Source organism: Acomys minous (assembly GCF_964271855.1).
Source record: "Acomys minous genome assembly, chromosome: 17".
In the NCBI taxonomy this organism is placed as follows: domain Eukaryota; kingdom Metazoa; phylum Chordata; class Mammalia; order Rodentia; family Muridae; genus Acomys; species Acomys minous.
Window position 1 is genome coordinate 71,607,387 of NC_140500.1, and position 20,521 is coordinate 71,627,907.

At 48.3% G+C, this 20,521-nt stretch overlaps 1 protein-coding gene across 3 annotated transcripts in view; it reads right to left on the minus strand.

The window, feature by feature from the left end:
• Positions 1 to 20,521, minus strand: part of POLR1A (RNA polymerase I subunit A) — a 69,506-nt gene that overhangs the window by 46,479 nt on the left and 2,506 nt on the right. For all 3 annotated transcript variants that reach the window (XR_014776344.1, XM_084766865.1, XM_084766864.1), the window contains exons 2-12: positions 19,098 to 19,302; positions 17,467 to 17,616; positions 15,433 to 15,540; positions 13,020 to 13,105; positions 12,799 to 12,902; positions 9,050 to 9,157; positions 7,772 to 7,877; positions 7,513 to 7,675; positions 5,091 to 5,261; positions 4,796 to 4,918; positions 2,722 to 2,952 (exon numbers count right to left, since the gene is read on the minus strand). Coding sequence is in view for 2 of the 3 variants with exons in the window: in XM_084766865.1 (XP_084622991.1) it covers positions 2,722 to 2,952; positions 4,796 to 4,918; positions 5,091 to 5,261; positions 7,513 to 7,675; positions 7,772 to 7,877; positions 9,050 to 9,157; positions 12,799 to 12,902; positions 13,020 to 13,105; positions 15,433 to 15,540; positions 17,467 to 17,616; positions 19,098 to 19,302 (1,555 nt within the window). In the remaining variant the exon portion in view is untranslated. The remainder of the gene's footprint in view (positions 1 to 2,721; positions 2,953 to 4,795; positions 4,919 to 5,090; positions 5,262 to 7,512; positions 7,676 to 7,771; positions 7,878 to 9,049; positions 9,158 to 12,798; positions 12,903 to 13,019; positions 13,106 to 15,432; positions 15,541 to 17,466; positions 17,617 to 19,097; positions 19,303 to 20,521) is intronic.

Consider the following 20,521-nt stretch of genomic DNA (forward strand, 5'->3'; position numbering starts at 1 on the left):
CACGTGGTACCTAGCAGGGTGAGGGACGAGGGCAGACGCTGTGCTGGGAACACGTGGTACCTAGCAGGGTGAGGGACGAGGGCAGACGCTGTGCTGGGAACACGTGGTACCTAGCAGGGCGAGGGACGAGGGCAGACGCTGTGCTGGGAACACGTGGTACCTAGCAGGGTGAGGGACGAGGGCAGACGCTGTGCGCTGGGAACACGTGGTACCTAGCAGGGCGAGGGACGAGGGCAGACGCTGTGCGCTGGGAACACGTGGTACCTAGCAGAGCGAGGGACGAGGGCAGACGCTGTGCGCTGGGAACACGTGGTACCTAGCAGGGCGAGGGACGAGGGCAGACGCTGTGCTGGGAACACGTGGTACCTAGCAGAGCGAGGGACGAGGGCAGACGCTGTGCTGGGAACACGTGGTACCTAGCAGGGTGAGGGACGAGGGCAGACGCTGTGCTGGGAACACGTGGTACCTAGCAGGGTGAGGGACGAGGGCAGACGCTGTGCTGGGAACACGTGGTACCTAGCAGAGCGAGGGACGAGGGCAGACGCTGTGCTGGGAACACGTGGTACCTAGCAGAGCGAGGGACGAGGGCAGACGCTGTGCTGGGAACACGTGGTACCTAGCAGAGCGAGGGACGAGGGCAGACGCTGTGCTGGGAACACGTGGTACCTAGCAGAGTGAGGGACGAGGGCAGACGCTGTGCGCTGGGAACACGTGGTACCTAGCAGGGCGAGGGACGAGGGCAGACGCTGTGCTGGGAACACGTGGTACCTAGCAGAGCGAGGGACGAGGGCAGACGCTGTGCTGGGAACACGTGGTACCTAGCAGAGTGAGGGACGAGGGCAGACGCTGTGCTGGGAACACGTGGTACCTAGCAGAGTGAGGGACGAGGGCAGACGCTGTGCTGGGAACACGTGGTACCTAGCAGGGTGAGGGACGAGGGCAGACGCTGTGCGCTGGGAACACGTGGTACCTAGCAGGGCGAGGGACGAGGGCAGACGCTGTGCTGGGAACACGTGGTACCTAGCAGAGTGAGGGACGAGGGCAGACGCTGTGCTGGGAACACGTGGTACCTAGCAGGGTGAGGGACGAGGGCAGACGCTGTGCGCTGGGAACACGTGGTACCTAGCAGGGCGAGGGACGAGGGCAGACGCTGTGCTGGGAACACGTGGTACCTAGCAGGGTGAGGGACGAGGGCAGACGCTGTGCGCTGGGAACACGTGGTACCTAGCAGGGCGAGGGACGAGGGCAGACGCTGTGCGCTGGGAACACGTGGTACCTAGCAGAGTGAGGGACGAGGGCAGACGCTGTGCTGGGAACACGTGGTACCTAGCAGGGTGAGGGACGAGGGCAGACGCTGTGCGCTGGGAACACGTGGTACCTAGCAGGGCGAGGGACGAGGGCAGACGCTGTGCTGGGAACACGTGGTACCTAGCAGGGCGAGGGACGAGGGCAGACGCTGTGCTGGGAACACGTGGTACCTAGCAGAGTGAGGGACGAGGGCAGACGCTGTGCTGGGAACACGTGGTACCTAGCAGAGTGAGGGACGAGGGCAGACGCTGTGCTGGGAACACGTGGTACCTAGCAGAGTGAGGGACGAGGGCAGACGCTGTGCTGGGAACACGTGGTACCTAGCAGAGTGAGGGACGAGGGCAGACGCTGTGCTGGGAACACGTGGTACCTAGCAGGGTGAGGGACGAGGGCAGACGCTGTGCTGGGAACACGTGGTACCTAGCAGGGTGAGGGACGAGGGCAGACGCTGTGCTGGGAACACGTGGTACCTAGCAGGGTGAGGGACGAGGGCAGACGCTGTGCTGGGAACACGTGGTACCTAGCAGGGTGAGGGACGAGGGCAGACGCTGCGCTGGGAACACGTGGTACCTAGCAGAGCGAGGGACGAGGGCAGACGCTGTGCGCTGGGAACACGTGGTACCTAGCAGGGTGAGGGACGAGGGCAGACGCTGCGCTGGGAACACGTGGTACCTAGCAGAGTGAGGGACGAGGGCAGACGCTGTGCTGGGAACACGTGGTACCTAGCAGAGCGAGGGACGAGGGCAGACGCTGTGCTGGGAACACGTGGTACCTAGCAGAGCGAGGGACGAGGGCAGACGCTGTGCTGGGAACACGTGGTACCTAGCAGAGCGAGGGACGAGGGCACATGTTCATCACTGGCAACCACTGTCAGGATCATGTCCTTGCCACGCCTGAGCACACAGCAGGCCTCAGCATTGCTGACCCCTCACTGCATACGCCTCACAGCAACTGTTTGATCTCAGTGAACAGAACGGTTATTTCACATTTGCCTAGATCCATCAAAGTTAAGCAAAACACACGTTGCTGCTTCTTGAATCCCTCACATAGCTCCAAGCAAAACCCTACCCTAACATATGCACTGTCTGAATGGTGTCCCTGTCAGCAAAGCACAACGGCATAGAGCAGAACTTAACTCTGCTCTGGCTGAGGAGACTCTGAAAATAAGGAAAGCAGGAGGACTGGCCTACAGCGCTGCTGGCGGTGTCTGCTCCTCCAGAGCTCCGTCCAGGCAGGTGGGGTCTTCGTGCAGCTTGCTTCCATCATCACTGTTCGCCCCCCCCAGAGGGCTAATTCAGAGGGGGAGGTAAGGGCCCCATCAAACTCTCTCTCCCCCTGGCTTCAGTGAAGCTGCCTCTGATGTGAGTGCTACACGCAGCAACAACAGGAGCTGGACAGTCCTTGTTTACTCACAATTTTTGTCCCTTGGGGCTTAGGAGCTCCTGTGGCTGGTGTCAGGAGCTGCTTGGCCACGGCTTCTCGCTGTGTGGCATCCACCGCACTCAGGGCGGTGCGACTGCCGTCCTCATTGATGACCATGGAGGCTCCTGGGTGCACGTTGGGTCCATTGATGACTGCTTGTCTCAGTTCCTGCACGTTCCAGGGTGTAACTGGCTGAGGGTAGGTCAGTTTTGTGGCAAATACCTAGAAACAAGGGTTGCATGTTAAAATTCACAACAGGCAGACAAAGGTTCGAGGAATAAAAAAAAAGCTAACAAAATAAGTTGCCTGATTTCTTCCCACACTACGGCTCTCTCTGCTTAGCCGGGTTTCACAGGTAGAACGTGTCTCCTTTGCTGAACCATTAGATTGCTTAAAAACATGTGGAAACTTTACCCTTCCCCGTCTGCCAATAAAGTCAGTGTTGCTACAGGAGCAGTATGGTGCCCTTGCCTTGAGGGCCACCACATCTCTTCCCATGTTAGCAGGTAGCACTAACTACTTGGGGCCCTTCCACAGAGCCCAGGCATGGCATCAGAGTGTGGGACTTGAGAGGAAACCGATTTGCAATTCTGAGATCTGAGAGCATTAAGTGTTCCATCAACACTAGACATGAAACCTGCTCTAAAACAAGTAAGTTGTCTACAGTAAAGTTTGAGTTTCTGAATCACTGATGTTTACTTATTTGACACTTCAACAGACACACCAATGCACCAAGGACTCCAGAGCCCAGGAAGCTAATGGCCCAGGTCTGTGTAGGAGCAGTGTGTGGGCCCTGCCATGTTTTCAGCTTTTCCTTTGTTTACTGTGTGGCCCTCACTTGGCCCACAGCTTTAGCAGGCAGTGCTCTGGTGTGTGGCTCCTTGCCAGGCTTTAGCTCATCTTCCTTTCATCTCACCTGCTGCCCCACACCAGCTCTGGTACACTGTGGGGGAGGGCACAGCAGTTTACCCACTCTGCTCTTCCTAGACACCCTGTAATAACCTCACGTCTACATGGGTAAGGCAGGGGTCGGTAAGGTGGACCGCATTACATATAGTCCTCCTTAGGATACAAGACTTACCAAGGAAACCCAGATCCAAAAGAGGTCAGTATTCTATGGAGGTATAAGGCAAGGCCTCACTAAAGGTCTCCCCCAAAGTTGGGGACACTCTAGGCATTGAAGTCAAAGCCAGGGCTGCGTCTACACTCTGCCTAGAGAAGTAACTTAGCATGTGCTGGGCCATTCCTCCCAGGGATGCAAACTGAAGCATACGATGACTGGCTTCCATAATGCCTTTCCTGGGTACAGGTCAGCTTTTTGGGTGTGAGGACCAATGGTTCCTGGGAGGCAGTGAACAGAGGGGAGAGCCTTCCCTGCCTGTTCTTGACACACCAGGCTCCGGCCCAGGAAGCCAAAGTGTGCCCAAGAATGAGAACACTTGGGCTCTGCTCATTACCAGTGCCCCCAAGAGAGGCAGGGCGGCCTGTAAGGAAACGAAACTCTGCAGAGGGAATTAAACCATCTTCTCATTATTGATCGCAAGGCCCATTAAAGAGGAAGTCAGCTGGAGAGCTTCTGCTAATGAGCACCAAGGCTTCAACTGTTGGGGAAGTGAGAAAAAGCAGCTGGCTGCCAAGGGAATGCTAATGGGTGACCAGCGAGCCACTTGCCCCTGGAGCTGGGAGGGACGGATGAGACACAGATGCTGCCCTTCTGAGGGAGGGCTCCCTGCTTCCCACTGCCAGGTACCCAAGCGGGACTGAAGTCCCCTTGCCCTCTTTTTCTCCCATCATGGACTCAAGTTAAGCAAGGAAGGTTGAAAAATTAGGTTAAGACTGGTAAGAAAAAGAATCAAGATGTGGAATGACTTGCTGGGGACTCCCTAGTGCTTCAGGGCAAAAGTCTTCTAACAGGACGGCAACACTGTTAAGTACCTCAGGCTCCTTCCCTCCACATGTGAAGCGGTAGGAACCATGCCCACTGGAGCCCGCTGATCTGCCCTCCCACCGTGTCCCCAGGCCTCTAGGGCATGCCCATCTCCCAGCCCTCTCCCCAAACACACACCATGGGAATTCCAATTTCATTGGTGTTGATGTACATATCTGGGCAGATGACTGAGCGGGCCGCATAGTCGACTCGCTTTCCCATCATGTGCTTCCGGAACAGGCCTTCCTTCTTCTCTAGGATCTATAGAGAACAAAAAGGTGACAGAATAGTAAATACTTCAATTATGTCTCATCGTCCTGTTTCTGAGCCAGCGTGTATAGTGTGCATTTATGGAGGTGGGGTATAGAGCAGTTATTAGTCGTTTATTACTGACATTCACCCACACGGGATGGGACTCCGAGCCCCTGCTCACCTGTCTGATGCCAGGGTACTTTTCGAATATTAACTTGTCCATCTCACTGTCAAACACAATATTGACGTGGCTCTGAAGGTGAATCCAAATGTTGTAGAGTTTGTCTGTGAGAGTCTGGCCTGTAAGCATACTTAAAAAGGATCGGTCCATCGCAACTGCAGAGTCATTTTCCTAGGAAGATAAAGCCAAGAAAATAGGAATGATTGAAAGAAAAACATGTTTTTACTCTAATAAAAAAAAAATGAGTTCTGGAGTTGGCTCTGAAGCTGACAGAGGGTGGCCTGGGCTTCTGAATGTGTATCAGCATCGGCCCCATTATGTTTCAGCCTGTCTCTGTCAGTAGTAAAATGAGCTCAAAATTCGTAAGCACAGCAGCGCTGTAAAACGCACCTGTAATTATCAGCCACCTGAGAAGCTGAGGCAGGAGAGGCTTGAGTTTGAGACCTGCTTGGACTACACAGCAAGACCCTATCTCAAAAATCAAAGCTAAACTATGATTAAAAAAAAAAAAAGCAAGCAGGCTCCTTACTTAATGCCCAGTCCACACAACTAAGCCTCAGCAGCCTTTCCTGTGGGCACTCTACTTCTGAGGCTCCTGCCAGACAACAGCTCCACGGGGGACTGCCACCTTAGCTATGGGTTTAGGAAAACATGACCAGTAAATGTATAAAAACGCAGGTAGAGTGCCTGCCTAGCTTGCCTTGCTTGCCACAAGGCGTGAACTCCATCCACAGCGCCACATCTGCTGTAACCCAGCACTTGGAAGGCAGCAGCCTTGGCTAGATAGTGACTTAAAGGCCAGCAGGGGCTACATACGATCTTGTCTCCAAATAACAACAGCAAGAGTATTACTGCTATTTTAATGCAGGTAGAATAATTTCTTAAAAAGAAAAATGTTTGCCATATAATTCTGTATGTCATTTGTTATGAGTCCCCCAAGTGGGTTAGATTAGGTTACTGGCTGATCCTCAAGCTTAATTAGTTATCTGATCATTTAAAAATATATTAAAAATATTTCTATCTCTAGTCCTGTCTCTTCCTCTTCTTTTATCTGTCTAGCGAAGATACAGAGGTTCTAGGGTGCCTTAGAGCACCACCTACTGGCCGTATCTGGCTAGGAGATAAAATTTCACATGTAGTGTAGTTCACATAAGAGAAAAACCTATCAGCTTATGAAGACTGAGGGCAGTGAAGATCCAGTAGATGACAATGTGATAGTGATAATTTGGGTTTGCCCCTCACACACTGGGCGGGCACACGAGCTCTGTAGGCGGCAGTATGCCCCACCTGCACGATGGCAGAGGCCTGAGGGTCAAGTTCACTGCTACAGCAGGGCAGGCTCAGAGCCACATGACTACTGGTGGAATGAACCAGATCTTGCCCACTGGCTTCTGCCATATCCCTCGTCCCTGGGGACAGCTCCTAGGAGATCACCGCCATGGAAATACAATGATGAACACAAATAGGGAAAAAACCAAGAATATGTCTAATTTATCAAAGGGAAACTGCCCTGGGGATCAAGACTGTACTGGTTTTTTTCCTACAGAGATTGACCCCTGTCATTATTGACAAAAGCTTGGCTCTACTCTTAAAGGACACTAAAATATCTCAGTCCTAGTCACTGGATTTGGTTACCCTGTGGTCTTGTCTTCCATACTGGACCAGGGCCTAAAGGTGGCAACTCTCTCTTATACTGAGAATCCATCAAAAGCACACCTATACTGAACAAGGAGTCAGTCAAGGCTAAGTGCCCAGGAGACAACGGTGCCACCTTGTGAGATCCCTGGCCGATAGCAGGACTGTCTGAGCAACTGGCATGATGTCTGCGAGGCCTGCCTCTCAAAGGCTAGAGAAAACTGCCTCTATTTACATGCTGACCGCACCTCAGGGATGGCAAGTGTTGTGCATACCCAACTGAGCTTGATGTTCGCTGTAGCTGGTGTAAGACCCAGAACAGGGAAAGGGCTAAGGCAGTGTCAGTGGGGATGGTCTTATTCAAGAATATCCCAGTCTACACTGTCTTCCTCGATCCACTGCTGAAGACCTTAATGAGCCTAAAACACACATTCTTAGAGCTGAGGGAAGATGAGTGCAGCTGATGGTGCAGATCAGTTTGGGTGTGAGACCTCAACATAAATTGCATATATTTGGTAGGGGAGATGAGTCCAAGAAATCCAAGTGACTTGTCTAAAACCACTGGCCCGATCACTGGGTACAGACCCTAACCATACCCAGCTCTATCTATAATCAGGCCTGTGCCCGTCCCAGCAAGTCTCACTGCCGACTAAGAGTGCTGCTCATAGCAGGTAGCACCTTGCAGCAGCCACAGCATCTGTGTCCACACAGGGTTAGAACTCAGTGTGTAGCTCTTACTACACCTGCATTAACCAAGGCATTATATCAGCACCGAGGCAGCCCTGACCTTGTCTATGGCGAGTTCTGTCATCTCAGAGGGCAGCTTCTGCTCTTGGGCCATCAATGCCAGAAGTTTCCGGATCAAAACTGCATCCTTCATGACAGCTTGCAAGTTCACCGTCTGGCCATTAGTAAACATCTGGTCACCCAGGCGATTGACTGGACGATACCTACAGCGTGACATACAGGCTCCATGAATGTTCTTCAGCCTCTTAATCTAGTCCTCAGCCCACCCTTTTCATGAAAAATAGGTTATAAGGCATTACCTGGAGGGCGGCACCACTATGAAATCTAGGAAGAACATACTGGGGTTGAAACTGGACTCCATGCCAATATCATCCAATCCCGAAAAAAGGTAATTCAGGAAGAATCCTGCATTTGAAATAAAATAACCCACAAGGCCATTTAAGCCTAAGTATAAGGTCATAAAAATATTACTGAGAAAAAAACAAGACAGGATACAGGATCCTATGTAGAGTAAGAAAACACTTTATAAAAACTAACACAAACCAACCTGAGTACATGACAGTTTGTATGCAAGTCATCTAACAAAGATACTCAGGGACAACAGTACTAAGTAAGGAGATGAAATGTGCAGAAACAGGAAATTTTAATCGCTCTCCCTCTTGGACTTGTAATCTACATGCACAGTTAAATATTGGCTACTTTGGACTCTACACAAAAATTAATCAGAACTAAAAAAGAATCAAGTCAAAATAAAGTACAGCCTTTTAAATACAAAACAGGAACATTCTATGCCAAGAAGTCTCTTCTGCAAACTGGATCAAAGACTCAAGTAAGCTAAAACTGCGTGGAGAAAATGAATAAAACCTGCCCCAAAGAGCATCTCACTAACCTGGAAGTCTTTTATTTCCAATAACCCTGTTAGTGCCGCGCTTGTCTGTGAGCTCTTACTATGCAGCTCCGTGCCCCACACACCCTCTTAGCAGACGATGTGAGACTTGAGTATCCCGCACAGATTATGCTATGCACTCAGAAGAGAATGGAAGATTTCTGTTTCTGCAGGGAACTGAAATCTACAAAAGTCCATTCTTTGATTCACAAAAGGAATATTCCCATAAAATGTTTAAAAGATTTTGAGGGTTGGTATGTGGAGTGGAGCTTAAGACAGGGCCTCACTATGCAGCCTTGGCTGTCCTAGAGTCGCTTTGTAGACCAGGCTGGCCTCCAACAGTGATCCTCCTGCTTCTGCCTCCCAAGTGCTGGGACTAAAGGTGTGCACCACTGTGCCTGGCTAAAACATATTTTTCTTTTCTTTTTTAGTGGACATTTAAAATAGATGAGTAACAACAAGGAACTTTCCAGAAATGGAACAGTGTCCTAGGAGTGACTGGGCTCAGTCACATCAAGTTCTTGGTGTGGGTGTGACTCCTTTAAGGCTCCTTTATGGCTCTAGGCTTGCCCCAGACCTCTGGAGGGACTGCAGGTGAGAGCTGTATTAATTAGAACTTTGGTTAAGGTGGGCTAAATAACATGAACCAGGAGACCAAAGTCCACATAGAGAGAGGCTATTTCCCCAGCACCTTCATTCTTCCAGATGGCGAAAAGATGTTCTTGAGCGCTGTGTGGTGTCAGGTATTCCCGTTTCCCCATCTGAGCCTCTTCAATGTCTGGAGCTGCTGGTGTTCCTTCTGTAACGAGAAAGAGTTTTGCCCCCATTCTAAAAAGCTTGAAACTGGACCATAAACATCAATTTACAGAGAGCATCTTTTCACCCCAGATTTCAATCTGTACTCTAATTTCTAGAGTAAATGAAAACAATGCACTGTCAGATAAAACCAGAGGCAGAGCAAAAGGCGGCTCCCCACTGCTCCTACTATCAGGGTAACTATTTTCCCTCTTATACAGCCTCCCCCAGTGCTTAGGAGAAAGACACAAGGTTCCCGAGTTTGACGACAGTGGGTGGCTACACAGTGAGACATTACTTCAGGAAACCAAAACTCTCGCAGGGATTTATTTTCATCAGAACTGTGTATTTGGGGCTAGCAGAGGGACACACGCAGACTGCGACACAGCTGTCCCCAGCCCACTTTTCTGTTTGCTACTGAGACAGGCTGGTCTCAGTGTCCTCATCGCCCAGTCTCCGCCTCTCCAGTGCTGGGCTTTGTGTATGCAGCCACGCACAGCTCTAGTCATCGTTTTTAATGGCTGCAAGAAACTCTACTGAGGAAGTTCCTAACGACATTACTGGGCTGGGATACAGACAGAGTGCATACCTAGGGTAAACGAGGCCCTGGGTTCTATCACCACTGCTATGTAACGGTATTCACCGGAGAAGTATCAGCACATGTGGGGAGATTGTTTTAGTAGTGTCAGTGTGAGAACAAATGTGTCACCATGCATATATGTGAAGTCACACATATGGAAGCTATCATATGAAAACATTTGGGAGCGGGCTCTCTCCTGCCACTATGGGTTCTGGGCTAGACCCTAGGTTTGAGCCCTAAGTACTTTGATCCATTGAGCACTCCTGCTAGTGCCTGTGTGAAGATTTCTACAGAGTCAAAAGCCTGATTTAAGAACTATCACGCCAGTAGGTGAGGTTGGCTTCTCGGACTAGGCAAGATCCTCTGGGACCCTGACTACTAGCTATGCCCAGGCTACACAGAAATTGTATCTGGGGTTGCCGTTCAGGAGGAGGCTGACTTCTGACACTCAGATGAGGAAAAAAGGAAATTGAACTATCCTGTATGCTCAAAATTGTCAGCATTTCCTGGGATGCCTTAACTGAAATGAAGCACTGCTCAATTTTCCCTTTTCTGGATTCATCAGGGCAGGAACTATGCTGTTTAGCACACAGATGACAGCCACCAGCTGACCTATGTTCCACGTATCCTAGACAACACTGTTTTGCCCTATTCTGCACTTCTAGTTAACTTTTCTGTTACATTGATTATTCATTCATCATTTATTGTGGAGTGTGATACATTGGTTGATTATCTATCTATCTATCTATCTATCTATCTATCCATCTAGTGCAGTTGGTATGTGGTGAAGGTCACAGGATAGCTTTCAGGTGACAGTTCTCCCCCATGGGGGTCCTGGAGACTGAACTCAGGTTGTCAGTCTTAGCAGGAGGCATCTTTTTCTGCTGAACCATCTTGCCGACCCAATGTGGGTGAATAATATTTAAGAGCTGTTTATGTTGGGTGTGGTAGTGAACACTTTTAATCTGGCACTTGGGAGGCAGAGGCAGGAGGATCTCTGTGAGTTCAAGGTCAGTCTGATCTACATATCGAGTTCCAGGATAGCCAAGGACTATGTAGAAAGACCCTGTCTTAAATTTCCTCAACCAAAAAAAAAAACCAAAAACAAACAAACAAACAAAAAACCCAAAACAACAACAAGAAAAAAAAGAAAAGAAAAGAAAAGAAAAAAACCAAAAGCAAAACAAAACAAAACCCCAAACAAACACTCAACTCAACCCTGGAGCCAAAATGAAGACTATTTTCTATAGGTTTCTCATGCCCAGGCTTCTGGTAGCACGTTATTCTTGCAGTTACAGCCAAAGGTACTTCAGATGAATGGGCTTGACAAAAGCCCCGCGAGGACAGCTGCACCCCGCCTGGGGTTACCATCTAAAGTTCTGGCCATCTCTGTTTTCAGTGTATGAGCATTGTCTAGGACAACCTAGAGGGTCACAGTAGCAACTGCCAAGTGGTGCTAAGAGAAAATGTTTCCATGGCTATAGGGAAGTAAGGAAAGGAAAGTTCACTCTTGTCAGCTGTTCTATCAAACAACACTTAGTCATTCTAAACAGAGCAGGATCCCACTTTGAGTCCTGGAATACAGAAAGGCCATGACCAGAAAAAACCGGCAAGCCTCAAAGTTTGTAAGTTAATAGTGCCACACAACGTTAGCTCTGATGAATGCTTAGGGCAATCTAAAATGTTGCAACTGGACAAAAGGAGTAAAGAATTTATGGGAATTCACTGGGCTTGCTACCCCGTAAGTCTGAGTTTACAATAAAAGTTTATTAAAAACCACTACACAGATTTGTTCCTTACCCCAACCCTTGCCAGAGTCCCAAGGTAAAATACTGAGCATTCCTCTCAGGGTGGGCTGTGCAGAGGCGAGCACACGTGGACGCACTTCCCTGCCTATGTCAGGGTGGGCTGTGCAGAGGCGAGCACACGTGGACGCACTTCCCTGCCTATGTCAGGGTGGGCTGTGCAGAGGCGAGCACACGTGGACGCACTTCCCTGCCTATCTCAGGGTGGGCTGCGCAGAGGCGAGCACACGTGGACGCACTTCCCTGCCTAGGTCAGGGTGGGCTGTGCAGAGGCGAGCACACGTGGACGCACTTCCCTGCCTATGTCAGGGTGGGCTGCGCAGAGGCGAGCACACGTGAATGCCTACTCTATATTCTCAAGCCCTGGGCATGGTTAATAATGTCATCTGCTGGGGACTTTCACGGATGTAGTGTCCTTAGCTCTGGGTAGGCTCTGCTGTTGCCTCTATGTGGGCTGTCAGCAGCTCTGAGAAGCAGTCTCTCCACACCTCTAATGGCACACAGGGCGCCACGTGCACAGCACAGGCTTTGTTTTCTCTGACCTGGCATATAGATTGTATAATAAAAATAAAGCAGAGCACCTAGTAAACATACTGCAAGACAGGTTAGTTTCAGCACTTTGCAAAACACCTTATTTAATTCTCAGTTCAGAATTAAACACCAGCAAAAGCCCCACAAGAAAAAAAAAACGAAAAGTTGTTTGTCCTAGTTTTTTTCTCTATCAACCCATGAACAGAGCAGAGCTGGGAAGATACCTTCAGCCTATGTGGGTTTAGGCCAGCAGTCAAGACCAACTTACAGGAAGTCCTTGTATTTACCAAGTTCTTGCAATTCTTAAAAATAAACCCATGCGGCTACACAATGAAATATTTCAAAACATTTGCCGGGCAACACTAAAATTTCTGACTAAAAACATTTCAATGGCTGGGTGTCGTGACACATGGCTGTAACCCAGAATGTAAAAACGAAGAAGAGTTTGAGACCAGTTTACACTACAAGAGACCCTATCTCAAAACTAAATCTTTCAAAGAAACAAGCACACGCTTGTGCCACTGAGGGAGACGGAGCAGGACGATGGAAAGTGAGATGCCAGCCTAGGCTGCATACCAAGATCTTGTCGCAAAACACCCAAAACAAACAATGACTTGAGACGGCAGGTGCCTGTGGGCTACTGCCTCCCAGCATGGCCCCTGATGCTCCTTTCCTAGGTGACAGGCCTGGGCTGGGTCTTCCCCGAGCTCTTCCCTGCAGCCCGCTTACCTGCAGGCTCTGCATCCTTCTGGTCAGACGTTTTGTGCACCATGGCTGGATACGTGACTGTTAGCTTACTGTTATGCTCCTTGCGAACCACTGAGCGTCCGGTTCTGCACAGAGGACATTTGTGGAGAGAAAGAAACCCAATGAGACACTTACTAACGGGGCTGAGTGACTGGCCGAAGCCGGCTCAGCCGGGGGCTAGGGAAGGCTGATGGACAACTCACTTGCAGTGGGGACATCGCCTAGCAGTCATATGTGCCTTCCAGAAGTAAGCAATGAGCTTGCTCCTCCTCTCACACACGGTTTTCACCTGTTTAAGAAGCCAGAGAATATTAAAGTGACTTGTGTTTAGGTAAGGACTCCCTTCGAGCACAGACTAGCCTCAAATTTGTACCTTCTAGTTTTAGCTTCTCAAATCACAGGGTGTGTGCTGTGTACCTGCGCTGGAATGCCACTCAGAAGGGAATCAGTCTGTATGCTTTTAATGTTTTTTTGCTTTTTATCTAAACTAGAGGAAATGGTCCTGTGGTGGTTGGAATGAGAAATATCCCCTAAGTTCAGGCAGTTGAACACTTGGTCCCTAGCTGGCGGCACTGTTTGGGGAGGTTACGGAAGCCTTAGGAGGTGAGGTCTGGCTGGAGGAAGTGCATCAGCGGGGACAGGCTTTCAGAGCTCACAGATTTGCCCCAGGGCCAGTCTGCTCTCTGCCTCTTTTTTGCAGCTAAAGATCAGTGTCTCAGTCCAGGGCCTCCGCCATTACCACTCCACTGCTGGAATGAAAGTGCTTTATCACAGAAGCAAAGAGTAACTAAAGTACACCCACACTTAAACAAATGTCCCACAGAATCGTCTTTACTATAGCTATCTGTGTGGCCATCGTCAAGAACAAGGCCCTGCAGTTTCTCAGGAAGCCCTTGTTAGTTGGCTGTGGCAGATCATCCTGAAACTGTCAACTGCTTCCTATCCCCTAGAACACAGACGATGCTGACTTTGATAAAGCTGAGGATCAGATGGAAATGATGCAGTCTTTGACCCGGAAACACTCCATGTGGGCCAATACCAGTCCCTGTACTTGTCACTCAGGCAATCTCTGCATTCTCTGTTTATTTACTAAAACGCCCAGAATAACCTGTCACTCTCATGCACTGTACCATAAACACGGCCCTCAGGTCTCTCTTGCACAGAGCAAGTCCTAAACTGATAGAACTTTATAGAGCAGGACTTTGGCCCTGACACACCACAACCTTTGGGTGTATTTTTGAAGACATGCTGACTGTAATTAAAAATTCACACCTGCTCAACACCCGAGTAGGGCCCTTGAGAAGTTAGCTGCCGCAGATGAACACGAGTTGCTCAGTTTTGCTATCAGTGGCCATTTGGACAAGAATCTATAGTTGACAATGCAACAAGTAGATAAAATAAGCCAAGGGACATACAACTCATGAGCACACTAGTTAAAGGCAACACAGAAGCACAAACAGAGGCGATGCAGGCATCAGGAGGCAGAGCACAGCTGGAGCTGAGGACAACCCTCCCACTCCCTGAGAGGACCTGGCTAAACGCTTCAAGCTCCCCCAGCCTCTGGCAGGACACAGTCACTGCTCATCGCAGGCTACACATTAAGGAGTTCACTATCCCAAACCTAAGCAAATATGCCAGGATTAGGCTTCTGGAAAAGAAGTTAGTGCAGACTCTTTTTTTTTTTTAAATTATGTGATGTATGCTTGTCTGCGTGTAGACAGGTATGTGCAGGTGAGTGTCAGTGACGATGGAGACCAGAGGCAGCTGATCCCTCTGAAGTAGGTGGTTGTGAGCCATCCACCATGGCTGCTGGGGAACCAGACCTGGGTCTTCTTCAAAAGCAGCCTGTACTCACAACTGCTAAGCCAATTTTTTAGTCCTATCAGGGCAACTCTTGGAAGAAACATACTTCCATGTGGAAAAGCAGAGGGGAGGTTATTGTCACCACTGTCTTTAGCTATAATGTCATCTTTCTAGACAAATCTTGACTGTTTAAAATGACTCATTTATAATATCAGACTAAGAACATACATTGAGAAAGATCATGAATCCAATAGGGGCTTGGACTAAATAAGGTTAATTTTGTTTTGTTTGAGACAAGGTTTCTCTGTGTAGCCTTGGCTGTCCTGGAACTCTCTCTGTAGACCAGGCCACCTCAGACTCAGGGATCAGCTTGCTTGTGCCTCCTGAGTGCCGGGATTGGCCTTTAAGACAAGCCTTTGGGTGCAGCTGGGCCTCCAATCTGCTTCCCCAGATGGCTGTCAGGGTTCCCACAGCAGTGCTTCTCTTGGCCTCACCAAGGTCTTGAGGAGCCTCCACGGGGACCTGCTCTAGATCAATTCAATGGTATGATACTGGTTCTAAGGTAAATGCAATTTGAAGGTCAGTGTTACAGTTGATTACCTACCCCATTCATTCACTGAGCAAATACTTCCTTTCACAGATGCCTTAAAGGGGAGATGAGGCAGCAGGTGTTCAGAGAAGTCCAGAGGATAGGATGGGGGTGAGGGTGGGGCAGAGACAGCATCGTTCTCAACTTGCTGGATGCTAATCTAGTGTCATCTAACCCTCTTACCAGCCCTGCTGTTACAGAAAGCGCGTCGGCGGTTAGCTCACCTGTGTACCCTGCGACCCCAATAGGTTGTTCTGAAGGATTTTGCTTGTGTACTCTTCTAACTCTTCTTGAATCTCGAAGGCAGAAGGATCTGAATTTTCTTCCAGAAACTGAAAAAGAGGAAAACTATTGTGTTACTACAAGAAAGTAAATGTCTGATGACCATCATGGTTGGGCTGGCACCTCTTCAGGGATGGAGAATGACCTAAAGGAGGCGGGGAAACCACAGCTTCTGTGCCACACTGTCTAGGCACTGACCTGGGGCTGGGGTCAAATCCCAAACATAATAACACATCCTATTGCTACTAATTGTGGATTGGACAGTTTGGGTCAAATCAAAGACTGCAAAGACCTGAGATGGAACAAAACTGTTTCTAGCACTCCAATTCTCTCAAAAGCTGACAGGACAGTGAGGAAGAAGCATGCCAAACTACCATAAATAGGGGTCCAGCAAGGTCAGAGTATCTGTGAGCTGGGGGTTACTCAGTGTCCTTATGCGTCTCTGTGACGGACACTGGGAAAGATGTCTTTGAGAGCACCTGGGCATCTGTGTGGTGACAGCACTGGCCCCCAATTCATTTCTTTAAGAAACACCTAGAATGAGTATAAAGATAGGTTCAGGAATTAGGACCTGCGGTCAATTCTCAGAATCCACATGGTGGCCAACTACCTTCTGTAGCTGCAATTCCAGAAGATTCAATGCTCTCCTCTGGCCTCCAAGGCACCAGGCACATATGTGGGACACACACATACATGCAAACAAAACACTCAAACACATAAAATATAAGGGGAAGGAGAGAGGGAGGGAGGGAGGGAGACACACACACACACACACACACACACACACACACACACACACACACTCCTTAATTCACTTTAGAAGACTGAAACAACAGTACAGGTACCCAAACTCTATAGAATATGAAAAGGGAAATTTACAGATCAATCTGACTCAAGATTACAGATGCCAAATCATAAGGAAAATATTAGAAAGCTAAATCTAGCAACACATTACAAAGCAATGTATATCACTGGGCATGGTGGCACAGGCCTTTAATCCCAGCACTCGAGGCAGAGGAAGGAGGGTCTCTCTAAAGAGGGTCTCTCTTTAACAGGGGTACTCTCTAATAATACTCTACAATAATCAAAACACCAAGTTAGTGGTCGTCAACGACTTCCATTAACTTCCAGATACCATCCAAGCTTTGAAAGTTTTCCTTTTGTCTTTTACAGCAAAGGCTCATCAGTTAGAGCTGCTTGCTGTTGTTTCCAGATGTCAAGCCTTTGGAGAATAGTTGTCAGGCGCTCCTTAGAGCAGCAGGCAGCACGTCAGTTCCTTCAGCATAGATGGTCTTTATATTCTTGAAGATTAAAGGATGGTTTTACAAAATACTGAACTTAGGTATGTCTGACGTTTCCTCATGAGCAAGATTCAGGCAATGCGCTGGTGGTAGGAAAACCCCAAAGCAGCGCTCCATTTTTACCACAGCTCAGAGCATACCACATGATTTAACGTTTTTCTATTAGGTGTTGCTCACTCTGACTACGTATGTGTATGGGAGAATGTGCTGTCAAGTGTAACAGCAGCCTGCTCCTCAAGTCACTGGTCAGCCATTCTGGTTGCTCTCCATGTTAACTCATGGGTGCTAGAGATCCCTACTGCATTCAACAGACTATAATTATTTACTACCGTTAGACCTGCGACTCCCTCCCACAGGCTGTGGCCTTTTGGCTGACTTTGAGTACCAACTTGCTCTCCGGCATGTCATGCTACAGAGGACTGTAATGTCTTGGATCGTGGCTTACAATCAGCCATTTTGTCAAGGAAACCTTGGATAAGGAACCATGCGCTGAGCGGCTCAGGTGTGCGCTGTTGCCCACCTCTTCTACCACTGCCCCCCAGAGGCCCAGGGAAAGATATCCACTGGCATCATGCTAAGACACAGGGTCAGACACTGGAGACTATTGGGGGGAGGGGGTAATTAAGGACAGCGTACGGGCATCTCTTCGTGTACTGGTTTCCATTACCAACCTACCCGGCTTAGAATTCGCTCCAGCTCGTAGACTGCTTGTATGGCTCCCACTTCCAGGACCCTCAGCTGGCAGACCAGCAGGTGAACCGCAGCCCGAGAGCAAGTCAGCATGTGGCAATTTAAACAGGAGCCTCGGAGCAGGAAGTAGAGCTTCTAAAGAGTGGGAACAAAAGAAATGGGCCATCAGAAAGCGACAGAGTGATGATTTTTACTGCACACAAAAGATTTTTTCTTCCCTTAGTCTATTTTCGTAAGAATTCTACTTCTGTGGCTCAGAAGTTAAGAGCACTGACTGCTCTTCCAAAGGTCCTGAGTTCAACTACCAGCATAGTGGCTCACGATTATCTACAAAGAGATCTGGTGCCCTCTTCTGGCCTGCAGGCAGAATACTGTACATATAATAAATAAATACATCTTAAAAAAAAAAAGGATTCTACTTCTGTCCTATTCAGATCTAGCCAATGGACAGCACATTCTCCATGGTTTGGCAGAGCAGGGACTACCTCTGACATGAACTCTGATGCCCCCTATTTGACCACCTCCCCTTGGTGAGGAGACCTGGTGGCACTCAGAGAAAGGGGAATCAGGCTATCTGGATGAGACCTGATAATCTATGATCATATGGTAGGGGAGGAGGTCCCCTTCTGTCACAGGTCTACGGGAGAGGAATAGGGTAAAAGAGGAAGGGAGGTAATAGGAAGATAAAAGTAAGGAATAACAACCAGGATGTAATCTGAATAAATTATTTTAAAAATTAAAAAAAAAAAAAAAGAATTCTACTTTTGCCTCTATAGTCTAGAAAAATATTCCCAAATATTTTTTATATGGTTTCATCTTAACCTAATCAAATTTGAAACTCACATAGGATGCATGGTCTGAGGAAAGGAATTCCTTTTGGGTTTTTGTTTTTTGTTTTTAAACCAACTATTCAAGACAATAGACTTTTTTTTTTTTAATATGCCTAACATTGATAACTACTGATAACTTAAAAACAACTCCTGGAGAAAGGCTACTTTATTAAAGGAGCCGAACATACACAAGTTTAGTCTAGACAAGAGCTTCATTTTGATGTTACTGGTCTTCCTTTGGGGCTTTGCTTCTCCTGCCAAGAAGTCAACACTGCAGAGCACCTGAGAAGCCAGCGGCCTTGGGAACACCAGAATTGCCTCTCCTACTCTGCAGGTGACTGCCACCCAGCTTTCTGAAGTCAACAGAGCCCTTGAAGCAAAAGGGCTTACGTCAGCGCACTAAGTCTGGATTCTTCCCTGAGCCCTGGATAGGTGCGGTGGATCACTAAACCCTTCCCTCCTATGTGGCTTTCCTCAACTGGAATCAAACTGAAATTCTCTAGGCAAGTGGGTAGCGTAAAAGTCACAGGGTTAGCGTCTCTAGCCAAGATTCTAACCTGACATATAAACAAGCAAATTCAATACCTGACTTCATGATTATGAACTGAAATAAAAATATTTTAAATATTATTACTGTTAAATATTCTAAAATCTGAATTTCAAAACACTGTTGGTCTGAAGCATTTTGGACAATGGACACTCAGGGGGTGTTCTAGGTCCCTAAACAAGAGGTGGCCCCCACAAACCCAGCAGCCCCAACACCCACATGCCCAGGGCAGCACATACATCGAAGAGGAGAGGGTTGTACACTGTGAGCGGGAGATCAATGTGGCCCAGGTGTCCGGAGCAGTTGTTGAAGTCCTGCACGCAGGTGGAGCACACTTCTTTGGAATCAGGAGGACCCAAAGCCAAATCATAGAGGCCGTTTGCTGACGGGTTCCCCAGGCTGTCCAGATAGCGAGGGTTCGTGATGGACTTAACACTTAGCTTCCTGAGGAGTCACAAAGAGGCCCAGGGAAAGCTTAGGTTACTAACTTCTCTGATGCTGAAGTGGGATAGGCATGTTATAAGCCACACTTGACCAGGAAGCCCGACTTGTTCAATGGAGGAAATACCACACAGTAACTCCTGTACACGGGGTCAAGAAAACTAAACACAAATAAAACCATAAAGAAACAACTTACTTTTATGCAAGGCTTCATCATTTTGTTTAATGGCATCTCTTAACTATCAAATAACAGCCATGTACCCACCCACTAAGAGCATGCTGTTTTGCTACATGACAGTAAATGTCATACAGTCTGTGTGTGCTCTACACAAGTGTACTTGAAGTTCATACAACAATAAAACACTTAAAAGTATCCATTAGTGTCGCATAAATACACTTTCACAAAGCCAATTTTGCCTTTTAAATCTCGTCTAATTTAGAAAATTGTGGGGAGACAGTCTGACCTGAGACTTTCTCAGAGGTCCTGATGAAAAGACAAAGAAAATTTTAGTTCTGTATCCCTGCCCAGGAGTGGCCCTGGCAAAGCCAGGCTAGGGGAGGAGCCACGGCTGTCAGGGAGGAGTCAAGATTGCGGCATCTTTGTACCCAACTCTTCCCCTTGGGCTGGGGTTACCAGTTTGCCAATATTGTCCAACTTAGCTTTCTGCTGACTTTGGCCATTTCCCTCCTACAAATAGTATATAAGATGCTGTACTTCCTTATAAACCTGTTTGGCGTAAGACACAGCTTGCACGAGGCCACCTGACCCCAGCTTTTATAGTCTCTATCCTATTATCTTTTCATCCCTTGGCATCTTCCCCTCAGGATATTGTCACTGAACAATGACCTGAGCAGGTCCAGGTCAGAAAACAAATCTAAGGACAAAGATAGCATCCCAATTTTGCACTCTTGAGGGAATAACAACCAATCAAGTGAGTCACATGGTCAGATAACCTGATAGTGATCCATAAAGAAAAAAGCTGTGCAGGTCTGGGAGACTCCCATGGTCAATGCCACTGCAAGGACCAAGGCTACAAGAGGCAGCTCTGTTGCTTTGGCTCTGATTACCATGGTTACCTTTCTGCTGGTAAGCTAATAGACAACAGACATTTGATTTAATTCAACCCTATATGTGTGGTCTCTCTCCCAACATGGAGTCAGCCTGAAACTTTGTACTCAGTAATACTGAACAAATTACCTAGCTGTCTTGTTTTTCTTTTTC